At 42.6% G+C, this 24331-nt stretch overlaps 1 protein-coding gene across 3 annotated transcripts in view; it reads left to right on the forward strand.

Moving 5' to 3' along the window:
- The first annotated feature begins 688 nt into the window (after window positions 1-688).
- LOC143935893 (myosin light chain kinase, smooth muscle-like) overlaps window positions 689-24331 on the forward strand; it is a 100172-nt gene continuing 76529 nt past the window's right edge. For all 3 annotated transcript variants that reach the window (XM_077460065.1, XM_077460068.1, XM_077460066.1), the window contains exon 1: window positions 689-924. In XM_077460065.1, coding sequence (XP_077316191.1) covers window positions 828-924 — 97 coding nt within the window. In that variant the 5' untranslated portion in view covers window positions 689-827. The remainder of the gene's footprint in view (window positions 925-24331) is intronic.

The raw sequence follows: 24331 nt of genomic DNA on the forward strand, positions 1-24331 counted from the left end.
AAGGGAAGCGTTGCGGCTTCACTTCCCGGTTCCCTACTGCGCATGCGGGAGTCACACAGCGCAATGGGAATGGTCCGCGCTGTCTCTGGGACCCGTGTGTTTCCCAGCAGACAGCGCGCCGGGACAGGAAACGGCATACGTGGGCGTCTATGCCCAGAAGTGGGTGCAAATGCCTGTCTTAGACCCCCCCCCCCCCCAAAAGGTGCCAACTGTGACACGGGAAGGGGGGGGTTCTGACTTTAGGGTGGAACCCTGCTTTAATCTTTGGGACGTTTTTTGAGCCGAAAAAAGGGACAAGTTTCTCAGGTTTGTGGTGGGAGCGGCATCTCTGACCAGAAGATGTTTGATGTAGGATTGCATTACACTATGGGTTCTCTAGCTGCTGGCAGTCGTCGTACAAAAAAAAAAAAACTTGCTAAGCTGGTTGTACTGAAGTTTCTCAATTTGAAAATTATTTTTTACTTGCTTTTTGATAAGATTTAGTGTCTCTCTCCTATCCTCCTTCCCCTTTTTTTTTTTTTTTTTTTTTTTTTTTTTTATTCTAGTCAAGACACAAAGAAGTGCATTTAAATCTGGTGCTAGTAGCTCCTCCTGCTATCAGCCTATATGGCAATGATGTGTAGTGTTGGTGCCCCCAGGGAATGAAAGCCAGTGATTAGCTCCAGCAGGTCTCCTGTGTTGTGTTTACATGTATTGGTGGTGACTGGTGAGAGCTGCACTCCTTATAACTAGTCCTCTGAGAGCAGCAGGCAGACTGGGTGTGCTGTGATAGTCCACAGAGATCTGATCTCTCACACTCTTCTGAATGAGCAGGACTGAGACATAGGATGAGTTATACTTCTACCCTCCGGATCCACATCAAGAACACACCTGGGGGACAGTCCAGGGGCTCAGAGAATGGCTGTGGAGGGCTTCACCACATGGGTATGTACTAATGGAAGAGGGATCAGCACAACTATTCTGTGCACTATCTGTTATACTGATGTCTAGTGTGATATCTGTTGCATGCTACAACTATAACCTCCTTTCCAGAGACCTCTCACCACTGTAGTGTCCTATCCATGCTCACAATACTGCTATGAAAGATACTAAACATTGATTGGGGGTTTTTATTTTATTATTTTTTCAATGTTTTATGGTTTTTAAGTAAAACGAACAATTATACATTATGCCCATGCAGATACACATACACAGAAAAGGCAAGTAGATCTTGTCAGTGTATGCTTGATATTGAGAGGTGTGTGTGTGTATATATATGTGTGTGTGTGTGTGTGTGTGTGTGTGTGTGTGTGTGTGTGTGTGTGTATGTATGTATATATATATATATATATATATATATATATATATATATATATATATATATATATATTTATTATAAATTTTTTTTTTTTTTTTTTTTTTTACTTTAATTACTATGTGATAAAAGTGTATTTACATTACCGCTCTTTATTGAAACAACCATGACACTTCCTACGACTCTAAGGCCCCTTTCACACTGGGGCGTTTTTCATGCGCGTTAGCGTTTAAAAAAAACACCTGAAAGAAGCCGCAACTGCAATCCCAATGTAAAAGCCCGAGTGCTTTCACACCAAGATCCCTTTCATACTGGGGCGTTTTTCAGGCGCTTCAGCGTTAAAAAAAGCGCCTGAAAGAAGCTGCAACTGCAATCCCAATGTAAAAGCCTGAGTGCTTTCACACCAAGGTGCTGCGCTGGCAGGGCGTAAAAAAAAAGTCCTGCAAGCAGCTTCTTTGCAGCGCTTTTTGGAGCGGTGAATACAACACTCCTAAAGCGCCCCTTCCCATTGAAATAAATGGGAAGCGCCTGAAAAACGCTATTGGCAGCAGCGTTTTGTGGGCGCTTTTAACCCTTTATTTGGCCACTAGCAGGGGTTAAAAGCGCCCCAATAACGCTTGAAAAACGCTGGTAAAGCGCTGCTAGTTTAAGCGGCGCTTTACGAGCGTTTTTCGGGCGCTGACATTGTGAAAGGGTTCTTAAAGCACTTGGGCTTTCACATTGGGACTGCAAATGAGGCTTCTTTCAAGCGCTTTACAGGCGCTTTTTTTAACGCTAAAGCGCCTGAAAAATGCCCCAGTGTGAAAGGGGTCTTATGGTCTTGGAATGTTATTTATGAAATCTATATTCTAGCTATTTTTTTTTTTTTTTTTTTCTTCTTCTTTAAATTACTTTATGCATTTGTATGACACTATGAAATTTACAGAATCACATTGTACCATTTCCACTACAAGCTGAGCGGACTCGGTGGCATGAGATGTCATTCTTACAGTAGTACAATCGGTGTTCCAATCCGGTACATTTTTTTACAAGGACAAACTTTCAAACCCGGCCCCTTCCCAGAATGTGTAAATATGTGCTTTATAAAAATGAGAGCAAAGACCACGCTCTCTGCCCGCTATTCTCCTCCGGTCAGGACAGTGCAGAGGTGTCTGGTAGACTGGGGTACTCGCACTTTTCACTCTTATTATTATTGTGGGGGGGGGGGTATTTTCGTTTCTCTCCCATAATACCTCCAATGTTATGGGGATTGCTGTAGTTGAGGTGTATTTGCCAGTAATATTTCTATTCCTAGTATCCCTTGGCATGGTGGCAAGTGTCTGGTTGATGGATCAGAAGTAGTGCTCAGTGTCTGGGTTCTCAATTATTAGTAAATTCAGGGACAGTGGTTATGAATATGCAGTTTGCATGTCCATAATGGACATTCATGGTCAGATGTAAAAGATTTTTATTTATTTTTAAACTGTCCATGAATTTAGATAGCTGGCATCCCAGCTCAGTGGAAAGAGAACGCTTCGCTGGGCATGCATTTGTATATGGGTTTTTAAATGATCTTTGTCATGGTGCATTGATCGCAGTAAAGACTACCTGATCTGTGGAGGGAGGGATGGTGGGTGGGGGTGGCAATGTTTTGTTGGAGCCATGTGACAGCGATTTAGCAGACTACTTCCTAATACCAGCATCCTTTTATGGACTATGGGGGGGGGGGGGGGGGGGAGAGAGATTTCCAGACAAACCATAGTAGGTAAAAATCAGAAAAAACATTTAGAATGTATATAAATGATTTCACGTGAAAACATGGCTCCATCACACTCAAGTTCTCAAAGAGGTTGCCAACCTCCCAAAATTCATTGTAAGAAAGTCCCTAAACAGGGACTACATCATCCCTGTGGTAATATAAAATCTAATCCTAATCTGTCATCATTTTTGAATTGTTATAAGGCCCACTGCATGTACTTGTGTTCATATGCATCAAGTGCAATTTGTTGCTTGGGGAAAAAACGAAATCTGTGCATCGGAATGCCTGATGCCTGCATGGAATAACTTAAAAGGCATGTAAACTGATTTATTATATGTAGGCGCGGAATATGAATGAGAAACAAATACTATATTCCGAGAACATTTGTTTTTGTTCATTTTAAACTATATAAAAAAATAAAAAAAAATAAAATAAAAACGCAGGAGGGAGGTGTGAATGAGGACTGACACTCCACCAACAGCTTCAGGCTGCAGAAATTCACAAAACTCCCCCCTCCCCCCGTTTTTTAATGTCCATTTAAGCTTAATCATTTGCTCTTCATTGAAGACCGTGTTCTGATAAAACAAGCTGGCAGCTACACAACACAATTCTCCTGGGCAAAATCCATGGGTCATATGGAGTCCTGCCAGTCCCCAGACTGTCCTGAAGTCTGCATGACTGATAACACAACAGAAAGGGAAAGCGGCCTTATAGATGCAGAGGGGTGATTAAATAGACTGAACAGTTTGCAAGGAAATTTTAGCCCTGTACACACAGTCTGACATTCCAATGACCAAATCCGTCTTTTTTTTTTTTTTCTCTGACTGATTTTGGCCCAAACTCGTCTTGCATACACACAGTCGCACAAAGTTGTCGGACAATCTGGACGTTCAGAATGAGGTGACGTAAAACCCGTACGACGGGACTATAAAGAGGGCAGTAGCCAATAGCTTTTGTCTCTTAATTTATTCTGTGCATGCGTGGCATTTTGTGTGTGTTGGAATTGTTTAACCGATCGGATTTTGTTGTGGGAAAATTTTAGATCCTGCTCTCAAACTTTGTGTGTCGGAAAGTCTGGAGCCCACACACGATCGTATTTTCCGACAACAAGATCCGATCGCACATTTTCCATTGGAAAGTCCAACCTTGTGTACAGGGCATTAAGGCTGGCCATACATTATACAATTTTCTTTTAGATTTACCAAAACCATAGAGGTCAAACCTAAACACTCGTAATTTGTATGCAATCCGGCAGGCCCTTGCACTACATAGTTAAAGGAAATTGAATAAGAAAATTTTGTATAATGTATGGCCAACCTAAAGCTTAGTGAATACTCTGCTGACTTCCATCATCCAATCGTGTAAGCAAAAATTCTTATTCTTTTTCCTAAATGAACAGTCTGTTTGCAAACCCCAAGGATTGTAAGATGTTTAGGCAATATCCAGCTAGCAGGCCATGGAGTCCTGGGGCTGGCATGTAAATGGGACGGCTCAGTTCAGCATTTTATATTGTTGTAACCGTCCTTTATTTTGAATGGACAGTCCTTCATTTGGATGCAAACCTGTCTGTCCTTTGTCTCCAGGGGGACGCATGTCTAATCCTATGTTGGTGATGATCCTACATACATTGGGTCTATACTTTAGGATGTGTGTGTGTGTGTGTATCCCAAATATAAATTTGCATTTCAAGAAAAGATTCCAAAAAATTACATTTTTAAAAATTTGTATCTATTTAAACATTTTTAGTTTTAAAAAGTATTCTTTTATGAGGACATAATTGTAATACACTCGACTCGTATACTATAGTCCTTGTGAGCACAGTGATATTGGCGTGGTTCCTAACACGTTTCACCCTGAAGCCGGGCTTCCTGGGGAGGGGGAGGATGCTGTTCACGTTGCCCTTTTCGGAATAGTAAGATATCTCATAAGACTACAGTCGATGGTGAATCAAGAGATCATGGAATGCAAAAAGGTCCACCAAAGACTGAAGGCAGACAAGGACCAGATTAGCCTGATTTGCAGAGATGGAAGAGGGCACAAGGACCGTTTCTGACACAGGACGTTCCTATAAGGAGCTGGAGTCCTGTGGTGTAAGGGTGTCCTTGCGGTTCTGATCGGAACCATGGGGACGCTCACATACTAAACTGTGTACAAGTCTCATAGTTTCATGATGTATAGGTTTTTCTGAACCTGTGTAACTGTCTTCTATGTGGTTATATCTGAATGTGTACACTATGTAGCACTAACCCCTGAAGGAGCTGCTGTTTTGATTTGGGCCTGCATTCTGCCAATAAACCTCACTAACTTGACTCGGTCCCCTTGATGCAGCTGTGGTGCAATATAATATAACACAATATACCATATTGACACTTCAGGATCCACTGGCTCCACCTGGTGGGAGAAAACAATATTCCACACAACGGGGTACTTAACCAAAGTATATTTTACTAAAAGTATTGGCAAACAGGTGGTTACAATTGTGCTGTCATCCCAACATAGAATGACAGCATAATGACCTTTTGATATAACAATTATAAACAATATAATTGCAAGGGAGCTCCCCCTACTTTTATAGCTATGTGTGAGATCTCACTTAACGTACTCAGTCTTTTTGGTCTTCACTAGCAATGATGATGCATTTTGTAATCTAAGGATTAAAGTTGCGTTTGAGGATGATCTTGGTGTTGCTTCCATAATTGTAATACAAGACTTGAGATGCAATAGTAAGTAGGCCTTGTGCCTGCCTAGTGTCAGTTGCTATACTCCTCCTCTGTGGGACTATGGATTCCAGTAAGGCCTGTATATAAGTCTGACTCGGTGCAAAGTTTAGTAAACTGTGGGCCACAACCTGCTCACCAACTGGATCAGAAGCTCGGTATGGCAACTTTGGTCCTGTGTTTGCAGCTTGCTTCTATGTCAGCCGGCTCCGTCACTCCATTCTGGTAGGTGGACCTGGTCTTCCTATGCTCCAGCGAGTGTTTCTGGATCTTCCCAATCCGATCACTGTGTCTCTGGCACTTCAGGTCACTCACACAACCAAGCAGGGTTGCGTGCCACAAGGGCAATAGTCCGCTTCCTCCTCACAGGCAGGCCATGCAATTCCCAAGAGAGCTAAGGTGGCCGCTTGGGCTCCTTTTTATGTTCTACGAGAGAGAGAGAGAGGGTCCATGGGTAGGTCACCCGGCATCCTAGGTAAAAAGGTCAACTCTCTAGTGTAAATAACAGTCACTTCCTGTACCAAGGTCAATGCTTTTGATAAAGCAAAAATCATTTAAGTCCACTATCAGTGTTTGGCAGCTAGATGGCGCCAAACACTAAGCTGTAGAAACGTCCATAGACTTTCATTATAAATGCTAATATGATTTAGTAGGCAAGGATGCCAGCACTACAACTATATTACCAAAAGTATTGGGACACATGCCTTTGGGATGCCATTAAATTTAATGTGCGTGTAATCTTGGTCCGTAGCGTCCAATATTGAGTTGGTCCACCGTTTGCAGCTATAACAGCTTCAACTCATCTGGGAAGGCTGTTTACAAAGTTTAGGAGTGTGTCTATGGGAATGTTTGACCAGTCTTCTAGAAGTGCATTTGTGAGGTCAGGCACTGATGTTAGACGACCTGGCTCAGTCTCTGCTCTAATTTATCCCAAAGGTGCTTTATGGGGTTGAGGACTTTGTACAGGCCAGTCAAGTTCCTCCACCCCAAACTTGCTCATACTGGTCTTTATGGACGTGGCTTTTTGCACTGGTCCAAATCATTTGGTGGAGGGGGGATTATGGTGTCGGGTTTTTTTTTTTTTTTTTTTTTTTTTTTTTTTTTTTACAGCCAGTGCAGGTAAATTTAGGTAGGCCCAGCTAAAAGCTAGGCCTGTTTGTTTTTTTTGATCTGGGGGCTGGGAGTGGTTTGAGAGTAGCATCAGGTGACTGACATGTGGCTTCATCTCTCTAGCACCTCCCTCTGGTTTCCAGAAGGTTCTGCAAAGGGGGGGGGGGGGGGAGAAAGGGGATTGGAGTGGCATGACGTTTATCTGGGAGCCCTGACCAATCCCCCAACTAGGATTGGCAGGGGGCAGGCCTCTATTTGCCAGGGTCAATCTGCTGGAGGAGGAGTTGTCAGGTGGAAGAAAGGAGTGATAATGTGTTGTCCTTGGGCCGAAGCTCGGCAAGCTGGGAAGGGACCCCTCCATACGGCCCAAACGAGGGGTGTCCTGAGCAGGAGAGGACAGAGGGGACTATTGCTGGGCAAGTCATCGGGAGGGAATCCATCCGGGGTCTGTGATTGATGGGCATAGTCAGAAGATCTGGCATGTCTCTCCCAGCAGTGGATGTAGAGCTGAGGTTGGAGAAAAGCTGCTGCAGCCAGGAGGGTTGGCAGAGCTTACATAGGCCTGACTGGAACCAGTAGTCCACCAAGTTGAAGCTAGCACAGAGTACTTTTCATTGCTATTGGTTGCTAAACCAAAGGGGACTGCAGACCCCTGCCAGCAAATGGTGAATCTTAAACTGTTGGCTTATTCAGTGTGGGGCCTAACAATGTGCTAGCTGTGCCAGGAATTGAGCATTGCAGTAGAGAAGGCAGAATTGACTCATATGTGATGTGCTGGGGGAGTACTGCAAGTACTGATTACAACCTATCTTTTTCATCTGTTTGGGCATTCCATATTCCCCTTTCCCCATCCAAGTTAAATCCCTCAAACAAAACAAGTTGATGGACTGTTCATTGTCTGGTAAAGTGACTGGAAGTCAATGTCTGGCTGAGCAGGGTGACAGGTGGAACTACTATACCCAGCGATATACCCACTGCTACAAACGCCTTTGGGATTAGAGCGGAGACTGCGAGCCAGGCCTTTTCGTCCGACATCAGTGCTGGACCTCAGTTGTGCTTCTGGAAGAATGGTCAAAATTCCCATCGACACTCCTAAACCTCGTGGACGTTTTTAACTAAACATTTTATTTTCTGCCGGTAAATACTTTATACAGCCCACTTCCTGTTTCTTGTGTGCCTTGCTCTCTTGCTAGGGAGGGGAGAGTCGTATAAGGGCCAATGAAAGCTGGAGGTGTGCCTCTGTGTAAATCCAGGAAGTGAACAGGCAGCAGCTTCAGCTGCCCACAGTTAAAATGGCTGCAGCCAGACTTGTTGGAGGGAGATTTCTGCAGCATCTTTGGGAAGTACAGAATCTGTGTGTGTGTGTGTGTGTGTGTGTGTGTGTATATCTATATCACTACACTATATATCTATAACACCACACATGTATAACTATATCTATCACTACACTACTCTATATCTATATCATTTAAAAACGCTACACTATATCTCTATAGCATTTAAAAAAAAAAAAAAAATATTATATTCTATTTCTCTCTCATTTAAAAACACTACACTCATACATATACATCTCGTAGTTTATTGGCAGACAAGGGATGTCCTACTCGAATGTAGTATTTTTAAATGAGAGCGAAAAAGAATATAATAATTTTTTATTTTTTTAACCAATTGCAACTTTAGCATGAATTCTCTACTCTTGATGGGCTATGAAATATTTAACCACTTAAGGACCGGAATTGCGCGGTCGTGCGATGTTGTACCCAAACAAAATTCACGTCTCCGCCGCCCCCCCACAAATTATATATATATATATATATATATATATATATATATATATATATATATATATATATATATATATATATAAATTTTTTTTTTTTTTTTTTGTGGTATTTGATCACCTCCTGCGGTTTTTATTGTTTGCGCTATAAACAGAGCGACCAATTTTGAAATTTGTGTGTGTATTATGTATGTATGTAGTTTCTTTATTGGCAAAGCTGGGAGGCTTTTAAAATTGTGACCTCCCTGCTGTGTACATGTCCCACATGCCTGAGAAACCAGATAAGCAAACAGTAAAAAAGTATCTTGTAAAAGCAGGCTCTCCTTTGACTGGCATTGCTCTGTAATTATGGCCTTCCTGCTGCAGAGTGACATTCCTCTGGGCTGATCAGAGAAAACTCAATAAGAGGGTCGTTATCTGTGATGGCGATCTTGGCTGTCTTATACAATCGGCATTGCTGTGTGTGTGTGTGTATGTATATATGTGTATATGTATGTAAAATGTGGTATAATCTGAGTTCATCTTTGTACGTGAATAAAGTGGAAAATTAGAGATATCAAAAAATGTATGAATATCTGTGCATTTTGTCTTCAGCCCCCTTTACTCTGATACCCCTAACTAAATTTTCAAGAACAGAGGTGTGTGTGTGTGTGTGTGTGTGTGTGTGTGGTGGGTTTTTTTTTTTTTTTTAAATGAAGGTAGAGAACGTTAGTTGAGCTTAACCGCTGGTGTGCTTTTTTATTTATTTTTTTAATAGTATTGATGCCAATGCTCCCAAAAAAATGTTTCAAAATTGTCCAATGTGTCTGCCATAATGTCGCAGTCCCGATAAAAAAAAAAAAAAAAAAAAAAAAAAAATCGCAGATCTCTGCAGGGTTAATATATAAATTTTAAAAAAATCCTATATAATATATTTTTATCACGCTTTGAACATCTCCATAGAGCACTGTTCAATCCATCATCTGAAAATGGAAAGAGTATGGCACAACTGCAAACCTACCAAGACATGACCGTCCACCTAAACTAACAGGCTGGGCAAGGAGAGCATTAATCAGAGAAGCAGCCAAGAGGCCCATGGTAACTCTGGAGGAGCTGCAGAGATCCACAGCTCAGGTGGGAGAATCTGTCCACAGGACAACTATTAATCGTGCACTCCACAAAGAAAGTAATTGTTAAAGCCATAAGAAGTCCTGTTTGCAAGAAGGCATGTGGGGGACACAGCAAACAAACTTTTTTGGCCTAAAAGCAAGACTGTGTGGTGGAAAGCTAACGCTGCTCACCCTGAACACACCATCCCCACCGTGAAACCTGGTGGTGGCAGCATCATGTTGTAGGGACAGGGAAGCCGGTCAGTTGATTGGAAGAAAACCTGTTTAGTCTGCAAAAGAGGTGCAGGGGTGGAGGTTCACCTTTTCAGCAGGACAACGACCCTACACGGGGTGATGGTTTAGATCAAAGTATATTCATGTGTTAGAATGGCCCAGTCAAAGTTCAGACCTAAATCCTATTGAGAATCTGTGGCAAGACTTGAAAATTGCTGTTTAGATGCTCTCCATCCAATCTGACAGAGCTTGAGCTATTTTGCAAAGGAGAATGTGCAAAGCCCCAAAAAAGACTTGCAGCTGTAATTACAGTGAAAGTTGAGTCTACAAAGTATTGACTCGGGGGGGGGGGGGGTTTAGAATTGATAATTTTTCACTTCACAATTATGTGCCACTTTTGTGTTGGTCTATCACATAAAATACATTTTGTTTTCAGTTGTAACATGACCATGTGGAAAATTTCAAGGGGGTATGAATACTTTTTCAAGGCACTGTATATGCATGCTAGTACATTATGGCATAAGCTTCCTGGGGATCAGTAAAAATTTGCCTCCCTCAAATCAGATCGCACTGCGATCTGCAAACTCAGGAATCGTATCGCATGGGTGTGAACACCCATGCGATCTGATTCTGCGGCGGACCAAAAAAAAGGGTCCTGTGTGAGTTTGATGCGACTTAAGCCATATGATCTTTATGGCTGAAATTGCATTGCACAGGGATTTCATGTGATTTGCACTGAGGTGCAAATCTCATCCGATCTCGGACCTCACACCAGTGGGAACCGGCCCTTAAAGGTAAACTCCGGGTAGAATAAAATTTAACTTGCATTGTGGCTCTCCCTACACTGAAAGGGCAGAAAATGCAGTCGTACTCCCCTTATTCCGTAGGTCCCCCTCCAGCTATGCCACTTCTGCCCCAAAGGCACTAACAGTCCTGCAAGTGAGGATGCCAAGGGCCTGCCCACCATCCGAATGCTCATTACGAGGAAAAAATTCCTGTCTAGTAAAACCAGTCTTGCTAGAACAAAGTGTGTGTGCTTGGGGTGACCACTGTGAACACATGGCAATGGTTGGTAGATGTACAATCACTGGCCACTTTATTGGGTATACCTGTTCAATAACTTGGTAACACAAATTGATGATTTGTCAATCACATGGCAGCAACTCAATGCAATTGGGTATCTAGGCATTGTGACGATGACTTGCTGAAGTTCAAACTGAGCATCGGAATGGGGCAGAAAGTGGATTTAAGTGACTTTAAATGTGGCATGGTTGTTGGGCCCCACACGGGCTGGTCTGAATGTTTTCAAAAACTGCTGATCTACTGGTATTTTCTAGCACAACCATCTCTAAATTTTAGGCTACTTTCAAACTGGGGCGTTGGAAGTAAAGCGGCGCTATATTTAGCACCGCTTTACCATCGTTTTAGCGGTGCTGTTCGGCCGCAAGCGGGGTGTTTGTGTTTTTTTTTTTTTTTTTTTTTTTTTTTTTTTTTTTTTTACCCCTGCTAGTGGCCGAAAAAGGGTTGGGTTTGCGGCGCTGCCCCATTGTTTTCAATGGGAAGGGGCTCTTTAGGAGAGGTAAATACACCGCTCCTATAGCGCCGCAGAAGATGCAGCTTGCATGACTTTTTTTTTTTTTTTTTTCCCTGTTCTGCAAGCGCACCCCTCCAGCGTGAAAGCTCTCGGGTTTTCACACTGGAGACATAGGGGAGGCGCTTTACAGACGCCTGTAAAGCGACTCGGTGTGAAAGTAGCCTTACAGAGTATTGGTCTGAAAGAGAAAATATCTGTTGTGTAGCGGAAAATGCCTTTTTGATGTCGGCGGAGAATGGGCAGACTGGTTTGAGATTACAACCAAGTTATGCAGAATACCATCTCTGAATGCACAACACATCAAACCTTAAGGATGGGCTACAGCAGGAGATAGCCGACAGGAATGGCACCTGGTGTGGTTAAGAATGGGGGAACTGCGGCTCCCTGAAAATGGACAACAGAAGACTGGAAAAATGTTGCCTGGTCTGAGTCTCGTTGTCAGCTGTCCCATTCAGATGGTAGGGTCAGAATTTTGTGTAAACGTGAAAGCATGGATCCGTCCTGCCTTGTATCAATGAACAGTTGAAAGCCCATATTGAAGCAGGAACTTCCCGTAAGGGCCTTTTTGGATACACTGTCTTCACTATAGAAAGCAGTAGGGTACCCGGCAGATGCCTCTGCTGAATCTATGTCAGCAAGATCCTGGTAAACTTGGCTCATAAAGCACTATGGGTTAAAATGTGGTCAGGGGATATGGCCTCAAAAGCCTATGTGGTCTGCTCTTTGAGGGGAATTTAGTTTTTGGCCCTGATCTTGAAGCCGTGCTCGCTAGAACGGCAGAAAAGAGAGGCCTTCCCGGTGAAGGTGCTCCCTCGGGGCAAGAAAAATTCTTGTGCTTTTCGCCAAGCCCAGGACACAAAAGAGACGGGTTACAAAAAACCCTGGAGGCCCCAGAGGGAGGGGCCAGTCAGGGGAAGTGTTTGGCTTCCCCCCCCCCCCCCCCCCCAAAAAAAAACACACAATATGTGAGATACTGCAAGAATTTTTTTTATTTTTTTTTTTTTTTTTTTTTCCCACAGTGGAAGACCACAACCAATATATTTTTATTCCCAAAATATCAGAGGGTTACAGAGTGGTGTTCTCTCGGGGCCCCCACAAACTCTGTTTTACATAACCCAGGCTCTCCTAGACCTATTCAACAAAAAGTGATCATAACTGCCCACCCCCCCGAAGAGGAAGGACGAAGGTGCTATTTGCACGTATTACTAGGAAAGTAACAAGGAAACCATCAGGGGCATTCAGATTAATTCTGAAGATGCTAAACAGATCATTAAAAAAAAAAAAAAAAAAAAAAAACTGACCTGGGTTTTTGTTTTTCTTTTTTCGATATTTTTTTTTTTTTTTTTTTTTTTTTCATTATTTTTCTCTCTTTTAAACAAGGATGGAAACTTGCTATATAGAGATAGTCCATTAATCTAATCTATCCTCATTCCAGCTAAATTGGCAAGTGAGGGAGGTAGAGTATGGGGTCGATAACGAGGTAACGCCTCCCTCTGAATTCAGCCCCCCGTACCCTGGGTTGACGCTATCCCCCAGCGAGGGCCAAGACACGACTATCGCCTTCTAGCTTTTCATCCACTTCCCTTAACAGTTCATTTCCCTCCTTGCTTTCCCCAAAATTAACTACTAACAAACCAACAAAAATGAAAAGAAAAAAAAGGGGGGGGGGGAGGTTTCCTTCTCCACCCATATTTCCTCGTCTCCTCCAACCCCACCCCCCTCTAAATCGCATCAATCTGTGTTTTTTTTTTTTTTTTTTTTTCTTCCTCTAAAGAAATGTAGCAAACTTCTAAGTTAATTTTTCTTTTCCTGGCTGTCCATACTAGGTCTTCCATCCTGTTCACTTCCTCTACTTTCTTAAGCCACATGCCCACATTAGGAGGTTGTGTCTGTTTCCATTTAAGTGTTATACATGCCTTTGCTGTAGTCACCAAGTGACACAGGATAGAATTACTGTAGGTTTTCCTCAGGATCTCTGACAGATGCAAAAGGAATAACGCTGGATCCTCGCGTATTTCTACCTCACTAAATTTTTGAATGATCTCTCGTACCTCCTTCCAGTATTTCTCAATTCTTGGGTTTGACCAGAATATATGCAAAAAATTCCCTGCTCCTTCTGACATCTCCAGCACTCGCTTGGTGTACCCGGGAAATATTTTTGAAGTTTTTCTGGTGTTCTATACCATTATGAAATAACTTTATAATTAGTTAGACCTGGGTTTTCTACTAAAAGGTTTCAACCGTATTTCATAGGGCACCGGAAACAATTCTCCCAACCTTTTGCCCTACACCATCAAGCACTAAGGAGAGAACCTTCCATAGCCTGGATGTGAGAGTGCAGTATACACAGTCTAGAAGTCACAAGAGAATTCAGAAAATCAAATTCACTGTTTATATTGTTCTCAAGCCCACGTAAAGGGTACAGTGCTTCTAAAAACACCATAGGAAGATGGCTGCGAATGGCCATCAATGAAGCCTACAAATCTTCAGGGGTAGATCCTCCCGCAGGGGTAGTGGCCCATTCAACACTGGCAGTAGCAACGTCCTGGGCGGAACGAGCAGGGGCTTCTCCGGGTCATATCTGTAAAGTGGCTACGTGGACAAGCTTTTCCACCTTTACCCGCCAATACAGGCTGGACTTGCTTTCAGCATCGGAGCAATCGTTCGGCAGAAAAGTCCTACAGACGATGGTCACACGCTACAGTAAGTACTCTTATCTCCAGGTCCTGTCCTGAAAGATGACAAGGGCAAACCTTAGTTAGACTTGCTGGTAACGGTATTTATACGAGTCTTTCAGGACAGCACCAAAGACCCAGCCTTTTTGTGTTATAAAATGTGGTGTTATTGCTATGTTCTGCTTATCTAATTTCAGCATGGCTGGAGGTACTCTATGAACAACTGAGGCCATGGTGGAAGTGTCCGGTCTAGAGCGAAAACTGACTGCAGTGTTTCCTGGGAAAGTGGGTGTAGCTGTGCTGTACTGAGAAATGCCATTATGTCTAAGGTTTTCCAACACCTTGTTGAATCTATGCCATGGGGAATTAAGGCAGTTCTGCAGGCAAAAGGGAGGTCCAACTCAGTACTCGCAAGGTGTACCTAAATAAAGTGGCCAGTGAGTGTTATTATGCCAATGGAAATGGGTGGAAGAAGTTGTGGTGGTCAGATTAAGTGAACCAGAATCCTCCATCCCTCCACCTTCCTTTTTTTTTTTTTTTTTTTTTTTTTGTCTCCAGTACCTTCCATTTGATGACTGCCAGCTTAAAGTGGTTGTAAACCCTTACAACACACTTTGACCTACAGGTAAGCCTAGATTAAGGCTTACCTGTAGGTCCAAGAAATATCTCCTAAACCTATACGGTTTAGGAGAGATTGGCCTGAAGACAGGCACCGGTGTCTACGGCGCATGCGCCATAGACAGCGGCGCACTGAGCGTGGCATTTCCAACAACGGAGCTGCCGCGCATGTCTGCTCCCGTGCGGGAGTGACGTCATCACGGCTTCGCCGAATGACAGCGGCGGAGCTGCGAGACCCCACCGAGAAGATGGATGCTCCGGACTACAGGGGACAGCGGTGACTTTGCTGGATCCTGTGTCAGGTAAGTGACACATAATGGACTACTATGCGATGCATAGTAGTCCATTATGCTTTGCCTTTGCAGGGAGTGAAAGGGGAAGTAAACCCATCAGGGTTTACTTCCTCTTTAAGGGCTCATGTAAATGTGTGGTGGTTGGTTGTATTAAACTTTTCCCTTTGCACTTTAAATAGACACTTGAGATGCACTTCATTTAAACGCAAGAGATGGCAAGTCGTTTGACCCAAGTTTCCTGCAGTACATTTGCTACTCAATTGCACCCGTGGCATTCAAAGAAATTGACTGCAAGTCAATGGCAGCCTCAGAGCTATCATCCACACACTATTGAAGTGACTTAAAACATAACTCCACACTGGGAAAATAATTGGCATTTCACAATTGCTCTGCAAGTCGCATTGCAATTTTAATGTTATTTAACCACTTAAGGACCAGCCTCGGTTTTTAGATTTTGGTGTTTAAATGTTTAAAACAGATGTGTGTGGTGGTGTTTTTTTTTTTTTTCTCCACACTGTATTTGCACAGCGGTCTTGCAAGCGCACTTTTTTTGGAAAATTCACTTTTGAATAAAAAAATAAGACAACAGTAAAATTAGCTGAATTTTTTTATTTTTGTGAAAGCTGATGTTACGCCAAGTAGATCGATACCCAACATGTCACGCTTCAAAATTGCGCCCGCTAGTGGAATGGCGACAAACTTTTACCCTTAAATCTCCATAGGCGTCATTAAAAAAATTCTACAGGTTGCATGTTTTGTGTTAGAGGAAGTCTAGGGCTTAAATTATTGCTCTTGCTCTACCAACCACGGCAATATCTCACGTGTGGTTTGAACACCATTTTTATATGCGGCGCTACTCACGTATGCGTTCGCTTCTGCACGTGAGCTCGGCGGGACGGGGGGCATTGGTTGTTGGTGGTTTTTGTGTGTGTGTGTGTGTGTGTGTGTGTGTGTGTGTGTGTTTTTTTTTTTTTTTTTTTTTTTTTTTTTAATAAAAAAAAAAAAAAAATTGTAAACATCCCTCGTAATAGAAAAAAGCATGACGGGCCCTCTTAAATATGAGATCTGGGGTCAAAAAGTCCTCAGATCTCATATTTAGACTAAAAATGCAATAAAAAAAAATTGTAATTTAAAAAATAAAATAAAAAAAAATTGGACCTTTTTTGTAAGAGCTGTGGGTGGAAGTGACGTTTTTGATGTCTCTTCCGCCCAGCATTTGTATGGAGATGAGTGGGCATCTTCCCCCACCCACTCGTCTCCATACCAAGCAGGAGACAAGACGAGATCGCCTCCGCCGCTGCCAACGGCTCCGGTAAGTGGCGGAGGGCACTGGATCGGGGGGGGGGGGGGATGTTGGCCTCCTTTCCCACTTCAGATTTTTAAATGTGATCTCGTGCCAAATCCTCCACAGAGATTACTTTTATCCTGTAGCGGACCGCCCGCTGAAGAAGGGGATACCGGGGTTATGGCAGCTAGCTGCTACCATAAGGATATCCTCCTTCAAACGGCTGCCGTAAAACTGCGGCTGGTGGTCCGTAAGTGGTTAAGTGACACACACACTTTAAATTCAACATATAGGCACACCTTGCAATAGGTATTTTTTAATTTTGGTGGAATAATCCCTAAAGGTTAAATGCTTCTGAGAATCTACAGGATCTGCATCCTTTCAGAATACTTTGTAGTGTACCAGGTGACCATAATGAACCAGACTTCATTCAAAATCAGCCTGCAAATGACATGGTAAAATATCTATACCTTCAGAGCAAAAAAGTTTGGAATCGGCAGCAAATTTTGTTAAAATGCCTGCAAAGAATATTGATGGCCCAGAGGGGATTGTGTATAAACTTCTTCTTTTTTTTTTTTTTTTTTTTCTGTGGAGAAGGGGGGGGGGGGGGGGGGTAGGGTAAAGAAAACTGGACTTCATATTTGAGAGAGCTTCAGTAACGTTAAAGTCTAAAATGAGTCTGTGTAATGACATGCATTAGAAGCACTTTTTCCCGATGCTGAAATTGACAAGCCACCCAGTGATGGAATACTTTTTAACGGACCTTAAGTATTAACCGGTATGGCAAGCCATTATCGCATGACTTTGTTTTGTACAACCACCTTCCAATGTCCCAGGGTGTATAGCCGGGGGTGCAGTGGGCTCAGGGTGATGGAGAGGGCAGTGTTTGGACTTTGGCTTACAGTTCTCAGATTCAGGGTTATTCAATGACGTACAGCTATCCACAGATCATTAACTTTCAGGAAACAAAATGAATTAATACCTGGTTTGGCTAGTAGATGGTGTTCTCTGTGTTTGAATGTAAAATATTATTGTTTGACCTGGATTTACCACTATGTTCAAGTGTGTCTTTTAGTCATTTGAAATGTTTTGGTCCATTGTTCAGCCACCGGTGATCTGCAAAGTGCTAGCCGCGGAACACCGTTAAATTCTATGGGACACTGACACGAAAAACCAGAAGTGCTAATTTTAAAGGCTTAAAGAGGAAGTAAAGTTTACTTCCTCTTTTTTTCCCTGCAAAGGTAAAGCATAATTGACTACTATGCATCGCATAGTAGCCCATTATGTGTCACTTACCTGACACAGGAGCCAGCGAAGTCACCGCTGTCCCCTGTAGTCCGCCGCATCCATCTTGCTGGTGGCGTCTCGCAGCTCCGCCGCTGTCATTCGACGAAGCCGCGATGACGTCACTCCCGCGCATGCGCACGGGAATCGACAAATGCGGCAGCTCCATTCTTGGAACCGCCGCGTTCAGTGCGCCTGCGCGCCGCTGTCTACGGCACATGCGCCGTAGACAGCAGGGCCCGTTTTCGGGCAAATATCTCCTAAACCATATAGGTTTAGGAGATATTGCTTGGACCTACAGGTAAGCCTTAATCTAGGCTTACCTGTAGGTCAAAGTGGTTGGTTTGTAAGGGTTTACAACCACTTTAAATGCACATTATTGCCATAAAGAGTGTGTGTGTGTGGTATGGGGAGTTTGGGGACCTGGGTCCTGCCCCAGGGGACATGTATCAATGCAAAAAAGTGTGTGTGTGTGTTTTTTTTTTTTTTTATCATGCATAACCACTTCCCAACCGGTGTACGTCGGTAGAATGGCACGGACGGGCAAATGGGCATACAGGTACGTCCCCTTTTAAATTTGCCACCGTTCCACCTCCGGTGAGTTCGAACGCGGGTCCGCAGACTCTATCGCCTCGGATACCCGCGATCGTCTCATGGGGAGGAAGAACGGGGAGATGCTAAAGTAAACAAGCATCTCCCCATTCTGCCTAGCAACAGTGTCACTGATCTGTGCTCCCTGTGATTGGAGCAGAGATCAGTGACGTGTAAAACACAGACATGCCCCCGACAGTTGGCAACACGCCCCTAGGACACACTTAAACCCTGCACCGCCACCTAGTGGTTAATCCCTTCGCTGCCAGTGTCATTTACACAGGAATCGGTGCATTTGTATAGCACTGATTGCTGTATAAATGACAATGGTCCCAAAAATGTCCGTGTCATAATGTCGCAATAAAAATCGCTGATCGCCACCATTACTAGTAAAAAAAAAAAAAAAAAGCCCAAAAAACTATCCATTTTGTAAACGATATAACTTTTGCGCAAAACAATCAAACACTTATTGTGCAATTATTTTTTTTTATTGTATTTATAAATTTTTTTTGGGGGGACATTTTATTAGAGCAAAAAGTAAAAAATGCAGTGGTGATCAAATACCACCAAAAATGTACGTCAATTTTGTTTGGGAGCCACGTTGCACGACCGCGCAATTGTCAGTTAAAGCGACGCAGTGCCAAATCGCAAAAAGTTGTCTGGTCTTTGGCCAGCAAAATGGTCTGGTCTGAAAGTGGTTAAAGTGGAAAAAAAAAATATGGAAATTTCCTTTTTAAATATAAATATCATGCCTGGGGGCTGTCCTTGGTATGCCTGTAAAGTAGCAATTTTTTTCCACATGCTTGGAACAATACCACAGCAAAATGACCTTTATAAAAAAAAAAGTAATTTTCTGTGGTGTTCTAAACATGGGAAAGATGTGCTATTTTCTAGGCATACTAAGGGCATCCCCAGGCAGGATATTTAAAGTGGTTGTAAACCCTTACAAACCACTTTGACCATAGGTCCAAGAAATATCTCCTAAACCTATACGGTTTAAGAGATATTTACAAAAAGACAGGCACCGCTGTCTACGGCGCATGTGCCGTAGACAGCGGTGCACTGAGCAGGCCGCAGATCACGGTGATATGCCGCTTGTGTCGGCTCCCGTGCGCATGACGTCATAATGGCTCCGGCGAATCACGGAGCAGCGAAACCCGGAAGTCACTCTAGGATACATGGCAGCGGTGAAGATGAAGACGGAGGACCGCTTCGGGGGCTTAGTTCTCAGGTAAGTTATTCATAATGAGCTGGTATGCTATGCATACCAGCTCATTATGCCGTTGCGTTTTTTTTTGTTTTTTAATGGCCTTTACTTCCTCTTTAGAGAAATTATTTAATCTTTTTATTGTTTCACTTTTAAGCTTTATTAAAATCGCTGCACCTTAAATAATTTTTTTTTTTTTATACATTTCCCCTAGGGCAGGACCCAGGTCCCCACATACACTTTTTATGGCAATAACTTGCATGTAAGCCTTTAAAAATTTTCATTTCATTTTCATTTTTGATTTTATTTTTTTATTTTTTTCACGTGCGTTTCCCATAGATGTTAACAGTGTTCGCTTGTTGGTAAAAATGTTTTGCCTGTTCTGGTGTGAACTGAACCGGGGGGTGTTTCGCTCATCCCTATTGGCTACATAAATTTGAATTGGTGTCGGGAAATGTTTCCATCCAAGAATGCTCATAAACGTTAAGCTTGGTGTGTGTGTGTGTGTGTGGTTGTTGTTGTTGTTGTTGTGTTTTTTTTTGTTTTTTTTTTTTTTTTACAATTTGCAAACCATTTTTTCAGAAATGTGCTTACGTGAAATGTCTTTAGGGAATTTTTGAGAGTCCCACATCCCATTAATGGACTCTACAAAGAGCAGGATGGAAGTAGTTGTCATCATATTACACTTGGGCTTGGTGTTGTTCAAAAGGGGATCTTGTGCTTTGTGTGCTTACTGGAACGTAAACAGCTAAAAGAGGTATTCTACTGTTCTATAATCTATAACATGGATTGGACCTCATTGTCGAGTTTAGCAACCCATAAAAGTGCGGTTGTGCACCTTGTGGTCTGAGTTGACACCATGGTGTGTGTTTAGATTTTTTTTTTTTCCCCCAAATTATAGCTTTATTTAGGGTTTTTCTTTTTGAAAACTGAACAAGGTGTACAGAAGAAAAAGGGGGGGGGGGGGGGGGAGTGGATATTCACAATATCTTCCACGTGTAAGGAGGACGCAGCCTTCCAAATACCGGTATGTGAAATAATAAATCTGAATATATAATACAGCATAATTTCTATAGTCTGGAATTTCCATTGATGACACTTCCTGCCGTCTTAATATAGTAATTAGTTGTGGTATAGGGATAGTACATTCTCCAACTATATTTCTGGAAGATCGTTCTCCATTTCAAATACCATTTATTAAGTAAATTAGGTGTAAAAATTCCCAAAGAGATAAAAGAGAGAGTAGATAGATCGGGTAGAGTTAGCAGAAAGTGGGGGGGGGGGGGTTAGAAAGGGAGGAAAGAAGGGGAGGGGGAGTGTTTCTGGGGGTGGCGAATTATATTTCAGTATCTTTGTATTAACCACTTAAGCCCTGGACTATTTGGCTGGTCAAAGACCAGAGGACTTTTTACAATTTGGCACTGTGCTGCTTTAAAGTGGAGGGCAACCCTGAAAAACAAAAGTACATAAAATTTTTGCAAAAAAATCATAAAAATATATATAATTTAAACTTACCAGAAATGCCTGTTGCTAGGCATATCGTCCTAATCTGCCTCTTCCTACTCCGCGGTGATCTTCGGTCTTCTATCCTCCGTGCGGCGTCTTCTGGGAACTGTGTGTCCCAGAACACAGCGCACCCCATTCACAAAGCACTACGTGACCCGCAAGGCTCCACTGCCTGTTTCCCTTAGTTGGAATGGCGGCGCCGGGACCCGAGAGTCAAGGGACGGGTCAGCCTCGGGCGGCCGACATCGCGGGCGCCCTGGACAGGTAAGTCTGCTTATAAAAAGTCAGCAGCTACAGTGTTTGCAGCTGCTGACTTTAAAAAAAAAAAAAAAAAAAAAAAACTTTTAAAGCTGGCCCTCCCCTTTTTAACTGGTAATTGCGCGGTCATGCAATGTTGTACCCAAATTAAATTTGCATCTTTTTTTTTTTTTTTTTTTCCCCACAAATATTCTTTTAAAGGTATTTGATTGCCTCAGCGATTGTGTTTGTTTGTTTGTTTTTTTCACCCGATTTTTATAAACGGAAAGACTGAATTTTGAAAATTTTCGAATTTTTGTTATAAGAAAAATCCAATAAACTCAATTTTAGTCATACATTTAAGCCAAAATGTATTCAGCCACACGTCTTTTGGTTAAAAAAAAGTCAATAAGTGTATATTGGTTTGCACAAAAGTTGTAGTGTCTACAAACTAGGGTATATTTTCTGGAATTTACACAGCTTAGTTTTGACTGCCTATCTAATTTCTTGAGGTGCTAAAATGGCAGGACAGTACACCCCCCCCCCCCCCCCCATGACCCCATTTTGGAAAGTAGACACCCTAAGGAAATTGCTGAGAGGCATGTTGAGCCCATTGAATATTTTCTTTGTAAAGAAAATAATTCATTTTGCTGCTTCTCCAGAGTACAGGGATACCACGTGTGTGTGACTTTTTGGGAGCCTAGCCACATACAGGCCCCCAAAAACCAAGCACTGCCTTCAGGATTTCTAAGGGCTTAAATTTTTGATTTCACTCCTCATTACCCATCACAGTTTTGAAGGCCATAAAATGCCAAGATGGCACAAAACCCAGCCAAATGACCCAATTTTGGAAAGTAGACACCCCAATCCAGGAAGACCAGGAATGTCAGGACAGTGGGGACAATAATAATGGGCGTCACTCTAGAGCTGCACGATTCTGGCTAAAATGAGAATCAGAATTTTTTTGCTTAGAGTATAGATCGCAATTCTCTCACGATTCTCGTGGCGTAACATCTTTTACATTAAAACAAAAAATTTTTTCCTAACTTTACTGTTTTCTTTTTTTTATTTATTGAAGTGTATTTTCCCCCCAAAAAAATGCATTTGAAAGACCGCTGGGCAAATACAATGTGACATAAAATATTGCAGCAATTGCCATTTTATTCCCTAGGGTCTCTTCTAAAAAAAATATATATATATGTATATGTGGATGTAAACCAACTCTCATCCTTTATAAACTACTGCCACATTGGTTATCTATAAGGATATACATGCCTCCTGCATGTATAATTATCTGTCAAATGTCTTCCCTCTGTCTGCTATGAGACCTGAAAAACTGCAGATTTTGGGGGTGGAGTCATGTCAATAGACTCCCTGCCCACCTCTACGCTCCCCTTATCAACATGCATTTTCTCCTGTGTATTTCTTACACTGAACTTCTGCTATGATCACTAACATCCAGTCAAAACCCAGAAAAGTCCCCACATGACTTCAGAATGCCAAATCATGCTGAAGTGTGGAACAGCCAATCCTTGCAGAGCAGCAGAAGAAAGGAGTGGGAGGGAATTAAAAAAGAATGCATGTCTCTTAGGCTAGTGCACAAGATGTGTAAATCACCTGTCATTCACAGCAAGGGGGGGGACAATGTTTTTCTGTTTGTCAAGATTTATCTTGCTGAACAATAAGAGGATTGCTCAGAGCTGGATTAACTCTTTGTGGCAAGACTGGGCTCAAATGATGGGAAATCTTATACTCTGCATCATGACATCACTCTACATCCACTTTAAGAAAGAAGTGTCAGAAAAAGATTTAGACTTTAAGTGGTTAAACTTCCTGCATTGGCAGATTGCCTGGATTATTTGTTTACACAGAAGTTCTATCCTTTCTTCTAAGAAGGAAGCCTTAGTTGCAATGTTTCAAGTTCTAAACTTGGCAGACTGCCTGGATGCTTTCTTTTGACAGCTGAGTGAGCAGATAATCTCCACTTGTTTATATGAAAGAATCGGCAAACTCGGCAGGAGAGATCGTCGGGAGGGTGAATTGAGATTGCGTTCTTCTTCTTCCTTTTTTTTTTTTTTGTACGATTAATTGTGCAGCTCTGTCATGCCTATAGCCATGCTTTCTGAAGACCCAACATTTTCTTTGGGGCGGGGGGGCTCATTGGGTGGGGGTACTCAGGAGGACATAAGGAAAATGCCTCTCATGCAGCTGGCTTACTGCATTTGGTTGGTGAGGTGGAGCACTGTCTGGATACAGAAGGGCTCTGACTATCTCTTCCTGGAATTTAAAGGAAGGATCCAGTCCGTCCTGAAGCTCTGTATAGCACATGAGCGTTCAGAAAAGCCAATTGAAATGGACTTTTTTTTTTTTTTTTTTTTTTTTTTTTTTTTTTTTTTTTGTACCAGCATCTGGCCTTACGGGCAACTACCCTGTTTCCCCGAAAATAAGACCTAGCGTGATTGTCAGTGATGGCTGCAATATAAACCCTACCCGGTTTCCCCTGAAAAGCAGTCCCACTAGGGCTTATATTGCAGCCATCGCTGACAATCACGCTAGGTCTTATTTTCAGGGAAACTGGGTAGCTGCGGTGCCAACTGGTCATTGAGGTCCACCCCCTCCCATATTTTGGTTATATTCGTGGACACAGAGGGGTTTCTCCACAACACCAGTCGCCTAAGTAATTTGGACCGTCGTGTCTGCATGAAGGGAGGTAAGAACGAAAACATTCTTATCCCTCCACTTCATAGCGAGCAAGTTATTACACTTGAAGCAGGCTCTCCCCCCAGCCTAAGACGGGAGTCTAAAAGCTTCTGGGGAAAGCCCCGGCAATTAGGTTGCATGATGCCACATGCTTCAATCTGATATTAAACAAGTGACTAAAGTTACACACTCGTGTAATATTTGTCCACGTACAAGTGGTACCCCTTTCTGAATAAGGGTGACACCAAGTCCCACACAATCTTGCCATCGCTTCCTATGTGGTCAGGGCAGTTTGTCGGCTCTACGTGACTATCTTTGCCCTCGTAAACCATTAAACTACATGTATAGCCTGACGGAGCTTATACATCTTGACCCTGTAT

This window comes from Lithobates pipiens, unplaced genomic scaffold, assembly GCF_037356315.1.
Source record: "Lithobates pipiens isolate NorthernLeopardFrog02 unplaced genomic scaffold, aLitPip1_a1.2 Scaffold_28, whole genome shotgun sequence".
Taxonomy (NCBI): Eukaryota; Metazoa; Chordata; class Amphibia; order Anura; family Ranidae; genus Lithobates; species Lithobates pipiens.